The sequence below is a fragment of the Lissotriton vulgaris genome, chromosome 4_1, assembly GCF_964263255.1.
Source record: "Lissotriton vulgaris chromosome 4_1, aLisVul1.2, whole genome shotgun sequence".
NCBI classification, from domain to species: domain Eukaryota; kingdom Metazoa; phylum Chordata; class Amphibia; order Caudata; family Salamandridae; genus Lissotriton; species Lissotriton vulgaris.
The window spans coordinates 1,207,903,977-1,207,924,719 of record NC_141691.1 but is presented as its reverse complement, the minus strand read 5'-3'; the positions used below and the strand labels follow the sequence as shown (position 1 = coordinate 1,207,924,719).

Below are 20,743 nucleotides of genomic sequence, written 5' to 3'. Positions count from 1 at the left end.
ATATAATAAAAAATGTTAGTTAACTGAGCCGAATAAAATATGCATTCTCTCCTGCTCATGATCTGAGCACGAATACATGAACATAACCTCTGGTGGCCGGGTATGGTCACAGAAGTAGGCACATGAGGACGATTACTCGACTCCAACAGTCATGCCCCTTATTTTTAGTTCCTCTGATCTGGCTTTGTGGAATCAATTATAATCCTTAGAAAGGATCTCAGCAAAGACAGTAAGGTTATCATGTAAGGATGGTGAAAACAGTTACATTTCCCAGGCAGTTATGAAAAGCACATTCTACACTTGTAACAAAATTCCTAAGTCTGAAGCCTTGGGTTGTTTGACACATCAGGGCTGACAGTGTGCTGCAGATGATGATGTTTGGGGAACTGGTGGGCCTGATGAGGCCAAGATTATTCATACAATACAGAACATGCCACCAGGTGCACGTGTCCTTGGTGAGGTGTTAGTGTTAACTCTGCTCCCCAACCCCAGACCATAGTCTGCATCGTACTCCCACAAACAGTGTCCTATTGCAACAACACACCATGTTGCTATACGTCCTTGATCAGTTTACTTGTTTGCTGCTGGCCGTAAAGGCCACCTGTGGGAAGCTTGTCTAGACCCATTTGTCCATTCCACATGTGTGCAGAAATCAAAGCAGTCCAGAGGTCATCATCAGCTGACAGGTAGTTCCAGTGCCATTCACAATTTGCACCAGAACTTCCAACACGTCTTTTTAATCTTGTGGTGAAGCGTGATCACGCAAAAGGCATGGTTATAGTCAAACGCAATTATGAGCAATAAAAAAATATTCATTGGAAATATTAGTTGAACATGCTGAACCCTCATTTGCTGTGCAATATCACTGGACTCCGTGGTGGGACAAGAATGTCCCTGCATCATAGATGGAGTGTTACACTTCACCGAGTGTCTCACTGCACGTGAAACTGTTATCCTGACATTTATTTTGGCCCTGCCGATACCTTAATGTAGTGTGTGCATATAAGCCTATTGCCTGTATCTGGAAATGCGTGGTCTGGCATCTTTCCTGTGACCTATAGAGGGATACCAAGCATGGCCCCATATTAGGCAATGGACTACTGTCCACTGCCATGACCTTGGTACATCATGTAAAGTGATGGTGGCAGTGCACATGGTTTGTAAATTTGTAGTGTGACCATAATCTTTTTTTTTTCTCTGTCTGTGGCACAGAGCGGCTGTGCTGCTCATCCTTCTAATGTAATGTTGTGCAGTTATGTGAAACCTAGAACTTTGCACCAGCATCTGCTGTGCATGTTGAGTGTGTGTAGTACATGTATTATTTTAGGACTGCTTGTGTGAGTGAGTCTGAGTACTGGAGCCTGTGGGATCATTTTTGATGCTCCTGGCACACGATGCAGGATAAGGTCAGTTTCTTCAGACGGCGGAATTGTATTGCTTGCATTCTGTTCCCTGGAGGATGGAGACAGGAGTACCTTTAGAAATTCTGTGAAGACTTAGTTAAGAAGTGTAAGAAAGTGGATTATTATGTGGTGTGGCTGTGAGACCTCATGATATGATAAAGTCTCTAAGGAAATGGCTGTTTTTGCATGATCCCCCTCAAATCTGTGGACTTATGGTGCTGGTTTTTCAACTCCGAGTGCACTGAGAACTACTAACCAGACCTCAGAGACCATGCCCTGACCCATTACCATTTATTTTCAATTGGTCTATACCCAGTTGGCACATGTTAAGCTATTTCTAAGTCTCTGATGTATGGTACCATGGGTGCTTAGAGCCTAGCCTGTAAGTTAAAATTAGACCTGGGCGGTGAACTCTGGCCCGTTCGTGGAGTTTGCAGAGTTTTCTTAACGCTGCGCTCCACGAAGCTCGCGGAGTGCAGAAAACTCAGCTCCGCGTAGCACAGCTAAGGCTTTTCCCCACCTGCGCTCACCAACGGTAAGTTTGCGAGTGTGAGCTGCTGCTCGGCTAGAATTTCTACCCGAGCGTCCAGAAGATCAACGCAAACGGCAGCTTGAGCCGAAATCCGCCGCTTGCTGGAGTACGCTGAGTTTATTTGTCACTACGCGGAACTCTGCGAACTTCGCCCAGGCCTAATTAAAATGCCACAGCAGACTGGTAGAAAAGTTTAAAACTGCTAACTTAAATTTGCATTTCGAATAATGGCAAAGCCCAAACCTCCCTTTTTAGGTCTCGCTGAGCAATGCGTAAGCATTGCGGCGAGATTCTAGTAACCGGTCCGAAAACTCTACCAAAACTACGGATTAGACACAGTTCATGTGAGACAGGCGCGTGCACAAGCCAGCCACGTCACACACCACCATTTGTCTGTGCCTCGGCATCAGACTTCAAAGGCTGCCGCTCCCGCCCATCAGACATCAAAGGCTGCCGCTTCCCCGCCCCGCATCAGGCTTCAAAGGAATGCGCTCCCTATCGCCCCCTGCCACAGCAATGCTGAGAGCTTGTTCTTCTTTATCTTTACATCTTTCTCCCCCTTCTCTTTTTGTATCTTACTCCATCCTCTTTGCTTCATATTACACTTTCTCTATTCCTATCCCTTCTCTGTCTCACACTTTCTTCATTTTAACCTCTATATTTCTTTCTTCGCTCGTGTTTGTTTTTTTTTGTCTTTGCTTGCATTTCACTTTCTCCATTTTACTCTTTCTTCGCTCTCTATCTCACACTCTTGCCTTTTACATTGAGCTCTATATTTGTCTTACTTCCCTTGTTCTTTTTCTCCAATTCTTTTTGCTTGTCTCGCTCGTTTTCACTCTCTTTTCATCTCCCTGTCTGCCTCTTTGTTTCCCTCTCTGCCCTTCTCTGTTTAACCCACCTATGCCTCCATTGCTCTCCATCTAAGCTGCTCTCTTCCAGCATTTTAAATCGTGCGTTGGTGCAGTATGCTCTCACACGGGTGCATCGCCAGGCAGGAGGCTGCACGCGCCTCCCTGATCCCGAGGACGTCACGTGACCATCCCTTTGTCTCATGATCTAGTTTAAATCGATATGCTTACAACAGGTTTCCTGGAAATACCATATATTTCCAAATCTTCCTGAAATAAGACGGCATCCGCCTAGGCGCTGTATTGAACGGCATTGAAATTACATTTATGTAGCTTGTTCTTAAATTCATTAAATTAATTCTTCATTGCTCCCTCTTGCATTGTCTATCTGTTTCGCCCTTCCTAATTCAAGCCGTGCAATTATTTTCTCTTCCATTTTCCTTTCTTTTCCACCTCATTTCTCCTTCTTCGCACTTTAAACTCTGTGTCTGTGCCTCGCATCCATCCATCCCTCCCTCCCTCTTCATCAGTGATTTCAAGTGGGATGAAAAGGTGTTGGGGCCTTAATACGAGTTTGACTTGAAGCCTTTACACGCAGCGTTAGAAATGTAAATAATCCTGGTCAAATAGCATCCTGTGTTTGACAAATTCATAAATAGGCTCTCAGTGGCAAAGCATAATCTATATTAAAATATTTTATTTATTAGTTAATGTAGCACCTTTCCACGGGATCAGGAGCAATTAAAATGATACATTTAAAAGTAAGTTTCAGTACATTAGTTATTCAGTTGCCATGAAATAATGCCCCATGCCCTTGGAACACTAGTGGTAAACATCTGTAGCCGCCTGTCTCTCAGTCCCTGTGTGGTGACTTGTGGTGACGTCGCGTTGCAGCACTAGCCTGTGATAGACAAGATGGTCGTGGTTTTCAGCTGGCAAATTACGAAAGCAGAGGGCCTCGTAGGGTCTGGTTCAGGGGATGCCCTGGCATCCTTTAAGCACTGCTCTGCATGCATCGCTCTCGTCGTTCGTTGCCCTCTTCTCCCTTACCTCTTTTTATTTCCCTACCCTATTACTCTTCCCCCACTGTCTCCACCTCGTCTAACACTTCACTCTTCCCACCCGGCCGTACCGCGCCCTCCCTGTCTTTGCTCTTTCTCACTCGTTCCCAGTCACCCTCCTTTCCCCTGCCTTCCCTCCTTTTCTCTCACCTCTTTCCATCCCTTCCCTGGTTCTATAACCCACCTGCCCCTCTAATCTATGCCCTCTCCCTCCTCATCTTCCCTCTGTCTCTTCCCTGACTCCATTCATAGTCTCTCGCTTTCCATTCGATCTTCCTCGCTCCCTCCTCCCCTTCGACTCTTACTCTCACCCTTCTCTTCCCTCTACCTCCACCCCTGTTTTCTGGATACAGAGATCCTTCCCAGCCTTTGATCTCCCTGCCGTGGAGCTCTGGCTGCTGACCTCTAGCCCTCACCTGACTGTAGGAATGTCCCTGGGGGTGCTGGGGCAGTCCTGCTTTCATGGAGCAGATCTCAATTCCTGTACCTGCTGGCACACACTCACCGCCCACCGCCCACCGCCATCTAGGCGCTCACTTCAAAGCTCAGCTCCTGAGCTGATCACCCCTCTGCAGTAGGCCTACTGTCTGCATAAACATCCAGATGTGTCAATGGCTTAATGCGCAATTTTTCCCGTCATACCAAGGCTGTCATGCGTTGTGCCCAAGATCACACGGACGTCAGTCGAGTAAACTCGAATTAGATTCTAGTTCTTCAGGACAGTTTCCAACTGATAAATGCCATTTAAATGCACATGCACAAAACACCGTGATGCCATTAATGCCAGATTTGATGAAATAATTGTATTTTGAACCCATCTATGTTAGTATTGGACTAGGTCTCTCTACTTGTTACAGCAGTGTCTGTAGTGATATATATGGCATAAGGAGATGCTTGGAAGTTGTTTGTGGTTAAATAAACAGTGCAGCCACACTGTTTTAATTCAGACTTGTTCCTTAGCAACACAAGAACCTGCATAGTGAAAATATGCATTCTTAACAGCCCTTTTTGGGTAAACATCAACAAGGACGTGATCTGTAAAAAAAAAAAAGCCTCCTTTAAAAAAAAAATTACACAGATGCTGCTACACCCGAAAACACGCCAGGCTGTTTTATTTATTCATTTCCTTCCCTCTTACACCCCCATCCCCGTTCCACCGTTCCCTGGCATGTGTTTGCGGTTCAGAACCTTTACAGATAAATGTGGCAATAAAAAGCATATGCTGGCTAGAAGGACGATCACAATCTTTACAGCTAAGCACAGCCACAAAGGATTCTTCCGTCTCTCACCACTACATTTACTCTTCAGCAATTACAAACTTTCTAAAGGTGCTTATGGAGTCAATTCTGTATTTTAAAGCCTTTAGTCTATTCTTAGCACGCAATCTCTTTATTCAAAGCGAGAAGGATGCGACAAGGAGTCTGCTGTCCGAAAACAACATTGTATACTTTGCAGTTTGGTAGCAGGCGATAGGTACACTATATAAAAGACGATATTAGCACAACTGTTAAGATTATCACTGCGAAAACATATGTGTTTTTTTGACAACTTCCACAGCATTGGGACTTACTTTTCAAGAGGCTTAGGTATTGGATGTAGATTACAAATTACATTAGTGTGGTTTGGGTGGATTAAAAGCTTTAAATGAATGAAGGAAAAATTAAATATTCATACTTTCATTTTTGTGCATGCTTTACTCCACTCCCCACCACTCTGCTTTACTCCATATTACTCTGCTTTACTCCACTCTGCTTTACAACACTACACTCAGCGCCACTCTGCTTTTCGCCATACTTCTTTACTCCACTCTGCTTTACTCCACTACGCTCTGCTTTACTCCATTCCAATCTGCTTTACTCCACTCCCCACCACTCTGCTTTTCTCCACGTCAGTTTTACTCCACTCCAATTTACTCAATTCTGCTTTACTCCATTCTACTCCACACCGCTCAACGCCACTCTTCTTTACTCCACTCAACGCCAGTCTGCTTTACTACACTCATTCAGCTCAATGCCACTCAGGTTTAACTCACTCCACTCACTGCCACTCTGCGTCACCCCGCGTCACCCCACTCTGCTTTACTCAACTGAACTCCAATCCGCTCAATTCCACTCTGCTTTACTCCACCACATGCACTCTGCTTTACTCCACACCACTGTGCTGTACTCCACTCTGTTTTACTCCAAACCACTCCCTCTCTAATTTTTTCTCTATCCTCTCTCGCTCCACCCTTTATTCACTGTACACCCTTTCTCTCTCACTCATTAACACTACAGCATCACTGTGCACTACCACAGCATCACTCAGCACGACCACAGCATCACTCAGTACAACCACATCACTCAGCAGCTCCACATCATCAATGAGCATCACCACAGCATCATACAGCACCACCACAGCATCACTCGGGGCCAGCACAGCATCACTCGGGCCAGCACAGCATCACTCGGGGCCAGCACAGCATCACTCTGGGCCAGCACAGCATCACTCTGGGCCAGCACAGCATCACTCTGGGCCAGCACAGCATCACTCTGGGCCAGCACAGCATCACTCTGGGCCAGCACAGCATCACTCTGGGCCAGCACAGCATCACTCGGGGCCAGCACAGCATCACTCGGGGCCAGCACAGCATCACTCGGGGCCAGCACAGCATCACTCGGGGCCAGCACAGCATCACTCGGGGCCAGCACAGCATCACTCGGGGCCAGCACAGCATCACTCGGGGCCAGCACAGCATCACTCGGGCCAGCACAGCATCACTCGGGGCCAGCACAGCATCACTCGGGGCCAGCACAGCATCACTCGGGGCCAGCACAGCATCACTCGGGGCCAGCACAGCATCACTCGGGGCCAGCACAGCATCACTCGGGGCCAGCAGAGCATCACTCGGGGCCGGCAGAGCATCACTCGGGGCCGGCAGAGCATCACTCGGGCCGGCAGAGCATCACTCGGGGCCGGCAGAGCATCACTCGGGGCCGGCAGAGCATCACTCGGGGCCGGCAGAGCATCACTCGGGGCCGGCAGAGCATCACTCGGGGCCGGCAGAGCATCACTCGGGGCCGGCAGAGCATCACTCGGGGCCGGCAGAGCATCACTCGGGGCCAGCAGAGCATTACTCTGGGCCAGCAGAGCATCACTCGGGGTCAGCTCACTCGGCCCGATCTCCGGTAGATATTTTCTGTTTTAGGTTCCATAAATGCATACAAATATAACTTATTTTTGCAAATTTGTATCAGAATATTTTAGAGTTGTCTTTCTCTCTTCTTTAGTTGTATTGGTATTGCTTAAATGCTTTATACTTGTTCCTTTGTTGATTCCTGTCTCCTCGAAGCCCCAGCTACCAAGGATTGAGCTAAGGTTTGACAAACAAGGCCTGACTGGTCCTAAGAAGGGTTGGCAGTCTATTACGCGGTGAGGTCTCACAACTACACCTTATAATACACCCCTTTTCCTCAGAAAGTCACAATGTCTGTCCGGTCCAGTTTGATTTCTTTAACATTACCTTTTGCCCAGTCCTGGGTAGCTGTGGCACAGAGTGTCCGGTTTCATCAAAGTACCAAGTGTAAAACACTCAGAAGTTCCAAAACACTTAATAAATAAGAGACACAAAAAAATAAAATCGTTTACACCAATTTATAAAAATAGAGTGCATTTTTATCTTAAATTGGACACAAAACTAACAAATCTATTGAGGGGAACCAGAGGTATGATTTATCAAAGTTAAGTAAAATACTTTACCTTTAAGCTCTTGGATGCAGTAAATCACTGGAAGTCGTTAATAGCCAATGGGCTTAGTCAGCAGCCTGAGCGTCCTCAGTGTCTTTTCTTCTTTAACCGCATCGCTGCTGCGGTCATTTTTGCGCTGCGTGGCTTTTTTACAAAAGATGCGTTACATGACGAGCTCAGCTCGTCATCCGCACACGCCCCCCGTGGCTGATGACCAGCTCGTCATCAGCATCGAAGGGGTTAAAGCAGTACAGTCAAGAAGTGGTCCTGATTCTGAGGATTAAGGATGCTGAAGCGATACAGTGAGTTTTCCTGGGGATTGATGGACCTGGGGTCCACGAATAGGGTGACCAGCTGGTATGGGTACAAATTCAGGACGGTGAGTGTACAAATTCAGGACAAAGGGTCAAAATTCAGGACAAAAATTCAAGACAGGAGGTCAAAATTCAGGACAAAAGGTAAGTTTTACAGGCACATCAGAAGAGGTTGCGCAATAGTATATAAGTAAGTAAATAGACAACCATTTAAGAACAAGTGAAAAGAAGTTTATATTAGGTTGAGACAATTGTACAATTCATGTTTTTTCAGTATGCGTGCAACTCTGAGCAAATGTGCAGGTCTTTTTGTGGTAACAAAATCGCTGCCTCCCACCCAGGGAAACACCTGATGCACGATCCCGCTAGCCCAGCCACCACCCCTCAATGGTGACCCTCCTCTTCACCTAGACCCTCTCTTGTGTATTTAATTTCTTTTATAGTGCTACTCATCCCATGTAAGTAGGACAGGGTGTCGGAGTGCGTTACATCACACACACATTATATAGGGACAGTGACTCATATAAATGTGAAAGTCAATCTATAGGAAATTTACTTAAGACAATGGGAGTTACAAGGTGTAATCATTCTTTCATCCATCATTCAGTCTTTCACCATTCATTCTGTCCATTTGCAAACCTAACCATCATCTATACATCCATCCATCCATCATTCCACTCATCCATCCTTCCATTCACCCTTTCCCTCATCCATCCTTCCATTCACCCTTTCACTCATCCAGCCCTCCATTCATCCTTTCACCTTATCAATCCATACAGTCATCCATCCACTCTTCCTCTCATCCATCCATTCACTCATCCATCCAGCCATCTACCCTTTTACCCATCCAGCCCTTCTTTCACTTACTCATTCATCCACCTAGTCACTCATCCTTCCACCCTTTCAGTTATCCATCCATCCTCCCTTTCGCTCGCCATCCCTCTTTCATTTAGCCTTTCATCCAACCATCCATCTACTCAACCATTCATTAATCCATCCATTGGTCCCATCACTCATCCATCCTTTCACTCATCCATCCATCCTTTCTCCCATCCATTCATCCACCCTTTCACTCCTTCGCTCATCCAGCTATCCTTTCTCTCATCCAGCTATCCTTTCTCTCATCCATCTACCCTTTCACTTATCCATCCATCCTTTCACTCATCCATCCATTCACACTTTCACTTATCGATTAATCAATCCATCCATCAAGTCACTCATCCATACACCCTTTCATTCGCCTGTCATCCACCCTTTCACTCATCCATCCTTTTACCCGTTCATCTACCCTTCCACTTGTACATCCATCTATTAACCTTTTCCCTCATCCATCCTTCCACTCACCCATCCGTCCATCATTTCTCTCATTATCGATCCATTCATCCATCCACCCTTTCACTAATCCATTCATCCAGCCATCCGCCCATCCCTTCACTTACACACATTTTCACATTAATTATGAGCTGAGTCTTTGGCTGCTGAGTTGCAGACAGAAGAGGCCCATCAAGGACTTTACCCCTGCTGTAGTTCCTAAAGCAAGGCGTGGGGCAGGGGAGGCCTCACTATGCCCCTGTACATAGGCAATCCGAAAAAATTGACATCATGCATGATGCACAGGGTCCCTGTGACATGGTGCTGTTTACAGGGCTTTAAATGGGCTGAAAAATTGTGATGTCTCTCCAAAGGGGGTGTTCGGTGTAATTAAGGACATGGCTTAACCCTTTCGATGCTCATGACGAGCTCAGCTCGTCATGATGCACAGTTGAGCTGTGCTGATGACGAGCTGAGCTCGTCATGAATAATGTACTCAAGCATTTTCCAGCACAGGGGGGGAGAACGCCTAGCAGCCAAGGTGTTGAAACACCTAAGCTAAAAGTCTGTGCTTCCTGACTGGTAATTTGCTGCTTCTGTCATTGCATCCTGGTGTATAACACAACAATTAGTGTTACACCTACAAGCCAGAACTATTCGCTTTGTCAATGGTTTCTATTTGTATAAAAAAAAAAGCAGCAACCAAGGCTTTGTTGAATATAACATTGAAAATGCATCGGTTTTAAAATGATGAGACAGTTAAAGGCCCATAACCCTTTTTTAAACTTGTTTACCACCTTTTCATGAACTGGATTGTCACCTAGCAGCATGGGCGTTGTTGTTAATTTCTTCCACCTGACTGAATGTCCTGCCCTAGACCGAGGCAGGAGGAGGCCCACCACATGCAGTAAGAGCACAGACTGGCCCATTGTCATTCTGTATGTGGCAATCAGCCGCAGGCAGAATGACAATGGGCGGGGTGAGGCTACATTTGTGCTGAAAGGAGTGCAAGGTGGTCCCATCAGGGAGCTGAGGCATCTGGCAGGGGAACAGTGATGTTCCCCAATGCCCAAAATTACGGACAAAAGGCGTCCGTAAAATGGATCGTCACGGACAATGGACATGAGATCCAAATTACTGGCGGTCTGTGAAATTTACGGTTTGTTGGTTACCCGATCTACGAACTTCATGGGTTGTCTCGGACCTCCTGACTCGATGTCCCTGTTACAGAAACGGAGTCCAGTGCAGGTCAGTCTCCACTGGTCAGCTAGTATCCCAGTTACAGCAGGATCAGCGGTCGCATACTGGTAAGCAAATCCTTTTCCTTGGAATTTGCTTTGAACTCGGCTATGGGTCTTATGGACTTGAGGAGACCTCAGGAATGCTCAGATTTGGTTGACCAATTGGAACTTTGTTGTCCACTGGTGAGGAAGCGTTCCGGGCGGCTGGGCTTTCGACAGGTGCAGGTTCCTTTAGCTTTTTTAGGCCCTGAAGATTAACAGGAGGCAAGCTACCTATCTCTTTGAATCACTTCCTCTGTTCTTGCACAAGTGGAGTGCTTTTTCACGAGTGAGCACAGCAGGCACATACTTGTTTGTGGGTCCTTGGGGGCAGCAGGTGCAGTACAGCCTATGGTGCAGCCTCTCTGTTCTGTGTCTAGGGAGCATCGGGGAGTCTGTCTTCTTCCAGTTCAGTAATGATCTGAGGACTGTGGGTCTGTAGTGCCTCTTTTATGCCATGTTCTTGTTTGTGGGAGGGGAGGACTCCCTTGGCAATGGGACAGTAATTCCCATGAGGGTACCCATCTCATGTTACATCACTTCCTGGGGAGTTGTCCCTCAACCATTCCAAGGTACACCTCTTTACCCTAAACCAAGATAGCAATAGCTTTCTTCTCCTGTGAGAAGGCCTGTGCACACCCTGTAGTGTACACAACATAATGAGCCACACCTGTAAGCCCGGTTTTGCAACAGGATTTTTCCTGCTGGAGGAGATGGCAGCCAGTCTGCCTACACAGAGGAGGAGGCAGGCGAAGGTGGGATCGCCATTAGTATCTTTGGTGGTCCCAAATGGAAGTTAGCACTTAGCACGGTGGCTGTTGAAACTCTGTGGACCACCAGCATTGCTACATGGAAAACTGCAATTTCTTGTTCTCAATGTCAGAGCTTTTAAACACAAAATTAACATGCCCTTCTTTTTAAAATTAAGCACCCCGACTGGTGGGCTACCAAAGCCTTCCGTAGTGGTGGCTTACTAAATTTAACAAGCATTGGCATAGCCAATAGGTCTCGCCTTTAGGACCTTATAAGTGTTTAGCCATGCAAAAGTTGATGTTGTTGCACCAAGGATATTGTGCTGCATAACTAAATAACTATGAGGTCCCAAAGGCAAGACCTATTGGCTATGCCAATGCTTATGTTTTTCTGGTGTCCGTGGATGTGTAAACAGGCAATTGATAAAAGAAAGTTGGCAGTAAGACGAGATGTTTGAGATAGCTGCATGAGGCAGGTATACAAAGTGACACCCTACTTTATCAGAAAACAGTTAATGGCCTTTTTTTGTGAGAATCCCACAATACAGTTGTGAATGTTGTCATCCCACAACATAAATAGGTGGAACATTTCTCCATGGTGTAGGATAGTGGCGACCTCAGGACGTGCTTCTCCTCTCTCTCTGACCCCTCCTTCGGACTTGGCTGTACACGATGCCCAGAACAGCCCAGAGAGACCACTGTATAGTCCCATGGGGGAAGCTGATTGCGGCCCCCTTCGCCCCTAAATGGCAACCAAGGACCGCGACAAGAACTGGTGAGGGGCCAATCTAGAAATATGGCAGACACGACCCAGAGCATCGATCGTAGGAGCAGCGGGGCTGCTCGGGGAGGGGGGGGGGGGGGGGGGGGGGTTTGGCGGGGGGCACTTTTGATAGCGGTGAACCGCCTGACCTCCAGTGCACCTGGGAAGTGATCAGCAGCACTGGCCTTTGAAGAGACTGCCATGGGTGTGCATCCTGAGGTTCAGCTATCAGCTGGCTGTCCTGGGCTGCACTGCGAGAGCCCGAAGCTGTGCGGCCAGGAGAGTGATCCTATCCGCGGTGTGGGAATGGCCTGCAATCAGAGATTGGCACAGGATGCCTAGGCAGACAGATGCGGCATCGTCTGGCCCCTAATGAATGTCCCGGACACAGAAAGGCCTGAGGTGTTACTGTGGCCATCGCTTCAGCCCGGGCCATGCAGAGGTAGCTGGCCTAATGAGATAGTCCCAGAGTGAGTAGGTGGCCCTTATAGGAGTGCCTAACATATGACATATATACACCTAAAAAGCTAACACCCAAAAGGTGATAGAAGTTATCTAGCAATGAGCCTAACCATTGGCAGCCGATCAGGGTAGCACTCCAGTCATATGCAACCCTGCCTTGACCCTGCTCCAATAGAAATAGTCCGGCCCAAACTGCCAGATACACCTAAAAATGATTTCCGTTGTGAAAGACGTTCTTTTGCAGTGAAAGGCTGTCTCTAGCCGCCTCTCTGACTGGCATCCCTGCCAGCCTCCCATGCACTCCAGCTCTGTTTTTCTTGGCTCTGCTAAGCTCCTCTTGTGGGATTGAGAGAGAGAGCAAGAGCGCAAGGATGATTTGTCCACCATGCAAAATCGAGCGTGAAATGGTCGGGCACTGACGAGGCTGAGCGGCTGACTGCTCCCCTGGGGAAGATTAACATCCGCAATGGCAGCCGCCCTGAGCACAGACGAGGAGACTGACAAAAAGAGAGAGCTGGCTGACGTCCGGGGATTAATTTTTAAACAGAACTTCTGATCTGTATCCGCGGCTCCTCACAAAACTGAAGGGAACTTGCTATTAGCAGACTCTGTGGAAAAAATCTAATTCATCAGAGGACCCGACTGAGAGAAACCTGCTGGTAAGTGGAAGCTCCAGTGTGAAGCGGCACCATTGTTCTCGCTCGCCGAAGGCTGCCTCTCTCCAGGGGCTGATCCGATGCAGGAAGTTGGACCAGAACACTCACTGTAACTGAAACCTGAAACCAGCACAAGCGTGGCAGCAGAAAAGGGGGAGGGAGCCTGCGCGATTCCCTTGCGGGAGCGTCCAGCAAGGCGCAATGATTGCGACCATATGGCGCCACGCGATCCTGCAAGGGAATCGCTAGACGTGCACGCGTTGCCATTGCAAGCAATGCATAGCGTGCACGTTTTTGCCCCCAAAGCTGTGCCCATGGCTAAAGGTCTCTCTCCTACGCAGCGCATGCGCGCTGCGTAGGCAAGACCTAAAAAGGAATGCTTTGACCTGGCAAAAGCTTTTATTTTGCCATGTTGAGTTGACAGGTTTAAGCTGTCTGACCATGCTGCAGTGTCAGGCCTAGGGTCACGTTTTCACCTTGTCACAGCAGTGGTGGAGCAATTAAGTGCTGCAGCCCACATATGAAATATAAGTTACTATCCCTGGGTACCACTTGGGTCATACAAGTAAGTTAAATGAGCCAATCTGGTATTAGCCAATTGTACACTTACTTTGGGCATTGGAGCACTGGCACTGGGACCTGTATAGCTTGGACTAGTGCACTATAGAGCCTAAAAATCAGCAGCATTAGCCCAATAACGGGGGAGTGATGATACAAAATATGTCCTCTCCTACAGCAAAGAACTGCTGATTCGGAAGGCTGGTAAAACGTAGGGGCAAAGATCTCATGGAACTTTTTTCCCGTGCTTTCTAAACTCCTGCCTGGAGCCAGCTCTATTGATATGTGTTAGAACGCCTAACGCACATTAGGGTCTGGAGGATTAGCAGGCCGTCGGTTCAACCACCATGGTATTTTTCAAAACCACAAACATAACGGGCTGCCACTTCAATAACTAGAATCTAATTATAGTTTAGTGTTGTGGAAAACCCTTCCTTGTTACGGACGATGACCCTCACCCACCCAATGGGTGCCATGCTTCAACATTGGGCCCCTCCTAGGATCTTTCCTAAGGAGTGGATATAAGCTACTACCCTTCAGAGTATATGGGAAGCTCGGGAGAATAATTTGCTGTAGATAAGCTAAGCAACTTGTCTAGTTTGGAAGGGTGTTTAGGCGTGCAGAGGTAAAATGCGTGTGAAGAAAATAAATAAACCAGCATCATGAAGGGGGGGTCTCCCAGTTGCTCTATGCATTTTCATTTTAGGCTTCATTTAAAAACTCTACCAGAATTACCACTTGAGTTGCGTGACAGATTGCCCCCTGGTGGGACATTGTTTCTATTGCTTCTGATACCGGAATGAAGGAGTGTGTCACTGCCAAACTAGAGCATCTCATTGGGTCACATGCAGCAACTGACGGAGTACACCATTAGGAGGAGATTGCCACCCCAGGATTTACTGTAACCATTCAGGAAGAAGGGTGGTGTTGGGGCCATGCATTGATGTGCAGGTGTGCCCCTCGATTACTCCCAAGGCCATCGTGCCGAGGGAGGCTACTGGCACGTCCTACACTGAGAAGAGATGCTCCCATGAGGACACGAGCTATCTGCTCTTGCCACACTGCTCAAACTGCTTCAGAAGCCATATATTACAAATGTGGGGCTACCATACATAAGCGTCTAAATACTTGGCCCGACAATGCTCAATAAGATATTTTGCTAACAAGGAGTAAGAGTGATTGATCTGAAGTTGCACTGCTCTTATGTGGGAGAAGTTAAGTTATCTCCACCTGTGTCTAGTCCTTGTCTAAAACCTGTAGTGTTAAGACTATATGTACAGGATCTGACTCTCAACCATACTGGGAGGGAAGGGTGAATACTGAAAAGACCTGGGAGTAAGGGGTGTAGAACTTCAATGTCTATCGTAACTTAGTTTACAAGAGTGTATGTTTCTACCATTAATTATGTTGTGCTTCGGTCTGCTGTGGGATTAAAGTACTTTCTTCTTTCATAAAAGATAAATTCTTGCTTGTACATTGCATTATTGTGTCTGTCAATTTACTGTTGAGTTTCAGAGCTTTGGCTCACTACCATCCTTAGAATCCTGTGGCTGCTTCCAATCACTACCATTGTGATCCAGGGCGAAAAGGGTTGTACGTGGCCCAGTTTGCTGACCCATATTAGGACGGACCCCAGGACATCAGTGGCAAATGACTTTAGCCACCTCAGTTGAGGCCAAGTAGCCTATGTTAGCTCTGTGCCCCCGCCTAACAGAGTCTGAAACTAAACATAAGGAGGTTTTTGTTACTTCTGGTTGTAATACTACAACCAGCAACTAATGTCTGTACAAGATTGGCTCTGGACAGCCAACCGATCTTCTGCATCATCGTACTATTTGTGTCCAGTACCTGGACACCACACTTGAGCGACAAAGACTTTACTGATACTGTATGATATATAGGATTATCGTCTAATTTTCTCTTGGAGTGACGCCTCAAGTTGTGAACATCGTATTAGATCATGCTCATTGTATGTCATAGGCCTACTCTTGTGGTACTATACTGAGCCAAGGACTCAATTTCTTCCATTCCATATATCCCCATGCCTTCCTCTTCACTCCACCTCTAATGAGCATTGGAAATCTGTTCCTTGTTTTGTTTCACAATCACATTTGTAGGTGTCCCAACATGATGAAAATATGAGCGGAACAATGCATGGACTGAGGAATGTACATGTAGTTGGTTTTTAAAAGTTTATCCTAGAATCTGTTGAGGACCAGTATGCCAGTGCTCTTCCACCTCTTGGAGGACCTTTCACCTTTGTCAGACAACCATTAAGAGGGTCAGTATCCACCCTAGTATAAGGTATAAAACTGGGGATCTGTTGCACATTCACTGTCCATGTGAGATTAAATAGTATAGTGTTACGGAGGCAATGGTAGCCATAACAAATAAAATAATCCTACATGAGGATATTCCCATGCAGTAGCCCCATACATATGTTCTTCGAACTGTACCCCCTTTTAGCTATACTCTCGCACTAGCCTGAGAGTGGAGGGAAAGATCAAACCTGTGACCCAAAGACAATCAGAAGCAAGTGGTAGACCTGACTGGCAAAAAATACCATGGATAATTTGCCAAATAAATGTAATAACTAAACTCTCTTGATGGCTGAGAAACCATTTGTTCTAGACTGATTCGTGTGTGTGGGGGGGGGAGGGGGGTTGTGTGTGCGTGTGTGTGGGGGGGGAGGGGGGTTTGTGGGGGTATGTGTGTGTGTGTGTAAGTTTTCATTACCAGCTAAAAAGGCCATGCTAGGCTGTACCAATGTGGTATTGGAAGAAACTGTGTCAGGAGGACATAGTATGTATATTAGAGCGCTTAAAAGTCTGAAATTACTTGACTTCGGACAACATGCTGTTTCAGAAATTACGTAGAAAACTGTGACCATCCGTGAATAATAAGTCACATTGAAACATTCTGTAGTTTGTCTCGCTTTATAGGCATTAGTGTATGTATATCTATTACACAAAATGTCTTTATTATTCCATATTACAAATTATCATCAGTCATACGCACACACGTAAAAACAATGTTTCTAGTACACATAGGATTCTAGTCAGTTAAGGTTCTCAAATATCAGTGCTCACAAACTTTGAGGTACCTATCCAGTAAACTAAACATTAAAAGAAAAAAGTTTGATACGTTTCAGTGGGTTAAACACTATATGCACTACTTTATTTAGGATGAGCTACAGTGATCATCCAGGCTGATACAGGATAAAATCCAACAACTTTCCAGAGTGCTTATAGAACACAGATTCCTAGACTTTCAATAGTAGTGTATGACATCGACTGGCAAGCACACTGGGTTCTTACACCATACAATCATAAATTAATGTGTTTTATCACTGCTAAATGCTTTTCTATTTGGAGTTCTTTGATGAACAGTTGTAAAAGTAGAAAACTTGATTGTTTAGAATTTCCTTAAATACTATGTATTCCTGTAAGATATGTATCTAGTTGTTGAGTTTCTCTATGGGTTTAAGTTTACATTTTGAGGAAGAGGAATATAATGCACCTCGTAAAATGTTAATAACTATAAATTAATGCATTGTTTGTTTTACTAGGTGGCATATTGTCCTGACGATATTCCTCTGACGTACTGAGATCAGAGTCTGCCCTTTTGTCCTAAAGTAGTTTTTTGCATATTCCTTCAGGTGAGAAAAGTTGATGCCCCGAAAGATCAAATGGACAAAGAGTGGGACGAGTTTCAGAAAGAGATGCGACAAGTCAACACGGTAAGTGGTAAATTGCTGGAAAGTGCACTGTTGTAATCTACACATACACAAGTGTAAATTCAGTTTTGTTTATTCAGGTTACTTACTGCAACCTCCAGCCAGCTGACACCTCAACAGACTGTCAGCCACGAGGATTCTCACTGTGCTTACATTTTACATTACATCACAGGTAGGTAGGTAGATAGGTAACATTCCTACAGGCACTCTACTCATTCAAACAATGGAAGACAGTCCTTAACTTACATTTCTCCATGCCCAACTGACATGAAGCACTTTACTTAAAAATGTTCTCTGCTGCCATTTACCTGGTCTAGGTATTTTTCAGATACTTGATGCTTATTATATAGTTTGGACTTCAGGTTTCTGATCACTATAACTCTGGCTAGGAGTTCCTGAAAGCTGTACCAGCAACACTCAGTTTAAAAGCCAAGCACCTCACTTAAGAAAAAAGTAGTTTAATGCTTTCCGTTTTCACACCCTCGAACCTCAGTTCTTGACCTTTATTTGACACGGATAAGTTTTTTTTCTCGTCTGCTCCTTTTGTTTCAGGTGATCACTAAGAAATTGAGTTTGAAATTCTTCCCTTTTGGTACTTTTCTCTCTTTTGACTGCTTGTGTGGTCAGCCATGTTTTGATGTGTGCTTATAAGCTAGCATCTGAGGCACTCAAATAGTCATTAAAAATAAAAAATAACCCGGTATTTGGAAAGCGCAAACTAATCGCCCCTATGGGTCTCAAGGGTCTGGGGGCCGTCGGGAAGATTAGGCAAGCTGTTGCCCAGAATCATATGGTGCTGGGCTAAGCCTGCCGCCGGGGATCGAACAGTGAGACCAGTTTTCTGGAGTCAGTCGCCCCGGCCGCTGCACCACACCTTCTCAATTAATGAAACTGTGCAAAACAGCAGAAAGTTAAAAGGGACATAGAGAACTGTTTTTTGTCTGTGCTACACGTTGATCATTGAAGGATACTGTATATCAGTAACCAGGCTGTCTTCGGTGGCTTTGCACTTTTAGAATGAACAAAGTAACAGAGCAGAAAAGATATTGGACCAAGAAAAAGAAAACCTGTTCCATCATGTGGATTCATGCTCCCCGATGGGCACTGCTGTTACCTGTTTTGGTCTCATGGCCTCCAATACTATTGCACTCCAGTTATATAACAGGTCTCTCCCTCTCTACACTTGACTGAATGAGGTCGGAGGGGTGTTTAGAAGTCAGACACATCACACTACCTAAACTCCGGACTAGTCAGAGCTATGTAAGAATAAGGTCCTGATTTACAGTTGAATGGGAACTGCTATCATCTATGTTTGAAGTGGTTATTTCTTTGGAGTATCTGCTGTTAGAATTTCCTCAATCCTACTAACCCCATATTGGATAAAATACGATCAGTGGATTCTCTCTAAGGTTTAGCATTTCCTACAGTAATCAGGATTGCATATTACCACCAAGCCAGAATCAGAGCCCAAGTATTTTTAACATGTAGGCAAGTATGACAGTCACATAGAACGACAAAAACAGAAGGTCCTAGCACATTATGGGTTGAAATATGGCCCAGACATAATCTAGAACTTTCACTCGAGGTCTGTACCAAGTAAGTGACTGGGGTGGGGTTGGGGGTCTATGGACAATGTTAACCATAGAAAAGCAATGGGGGTATCATATTTTCCCTCCAGGCACTAGGCTCTCGAGTATTTTTCATGCACTGGATTAGCTATGTTCAGTCATTGGCCCAGATTATGCTACAGTGTACTGATTTTGAATTGAAAGCCTGACTGCTCTGTGCACTGATTTTCTCAGCGACACTCCATGCAATTTAAGACAACTGAATAGTCTTTAGCCCAGGTGCTGAGAATTGACAAAACATTTCCAAGAAGCAACATCAGCTGAAAAGCCACTATCTGCCACTGAGAATCTGATCGTTGTGGCTACTGTGCATAATTTAGTGTGATACCATTTGGTGTTCCTATCTAGGGTATCCATCAGCTTATTTCAGTGGGGACAGCAGGAGCCAGAAACATAAAGGACTTTTATCACCAAACTCTCTGATAAAAATCAATTTCTTTAGTTTTCCGGAGCACCTAAAGTATTGGGGGCCCTACTGGACCGACCAGATTACCAATTACAATTGGGTATCTTTGTTTTGAGTGAAGGTCCACGCACAACACAATTGGGAGGTCCAGCTTTAGCCAACTAGGGAGGGCCATAGTAGAATGTTTTCAGTCTTACTGTTTGGCTTTAATGAGAGATACTGATTTCACCAGGTACTGGAGCTGCTTTATTGATTTTGGAGGCTACAGGCTTGCCACACTTACAGAGCTTGCATGCTGATTTCAATGTGTTGACCCACTGGATGGTACTGCTTACATAGTTTCTGGCCTGGTAGGGCAAGGGCATTTTGTCTGACTTCCCAAAAATGATCTCCTCATAGGCTTCAGACTGTGCCACATTTCCTTTCCGGGGCCTGCTTTTCTCTCTCTCCACCGGGAGGTAAAACTTCTCTGCCTACCTGGTCTTTGGAGAGCTGTCTTCCAGGCTTATTCCCGACTTTCTGGGAGAACATCAGTTCAAACATTCTTGTTAGTCATCAGTGCCCCTCTGTGCTTCTGTAGCAGAGTATTCTCTTGAATCCAAATGATGTATTGCTGAGGGTGGCAATATTTATGCTGCTTTGGGGGCCCTAGTGTGAAGGAAGGGCAAATTAGCATTTATGTTACCTACAGTTAGGCTGGCTTTTTTTCTGCTTTATTGGCTTTTGCAGAGCAGTCTGGAGGGACGGACAGCAAGTGTTTAAGGAATATCAATTTGGCTAGTGAAAGATTTGGCCCTCTATACCAGGGCGTGTCCTTCGCAAGGCTAAGTCGTGTATGGCAAAGAGACATTGAAACCTGGGTGTCTGTTGCTGGACAGATTTGCCTTTCCCAGCAGGAGGGGGGTGTTTTTACATTGGGTGAAAAGGGGGAAGAAAGACCCCAGTTCCTATTATGGGACCTTCTCTAATGTTCTTGTACACTGAATTTCTCCTTTTTTCCGGATGTTAGAACACTTTGGAAGATATATATCTTTGTAGCTATGTTTTTAGGTCTCACCTACAAGCAGGATTTAGATTTTTGTGTGTTCACAACCTGTTGTTAACAATATATCAAAACTTAATTCTCTTCCACATTCCCTATCCCCTCACCTTTCCTCCCCACTTTACCCCTACTCTCTCTGTGTTTGTTGCTCCCAACTCCTTTCCCAGGGTGTCTGCAAAAGCATACAAACAGGTATAATTTTACTGGGGTTTATCATAAGAACAGTCTCTTTTTATTGGGTTGGTTTTGTTTTAGCTGCTGTTTT

At 45.7% G+C, this 20,743-nt stretch overlaps 1 protein-coding gene across 2 annotated transcripts in view; it reads left to right on the top strand.

Moving 5' to 3' along the window:
* ZNF830 (zinc finger protein 830) overlaps positions 1-20,743 on the top strand; it is a 173,040-nt gene that overhangs the window by 99,597 nt on the left and 52,700 nt on the right. For both annotated transcript variants that reach the window (XM_086965418.1, XM_086965419.1), the window contains exon 8: positions 17,325-17,405. In XM_086965418.1, the coding sequence (XP_086821544.1) occupies positions 17,325-17,405 (81 nt within the window). The remainder of the gene's footprint in view (positions 1-17,324; positions 17,406-20,743) is intronic.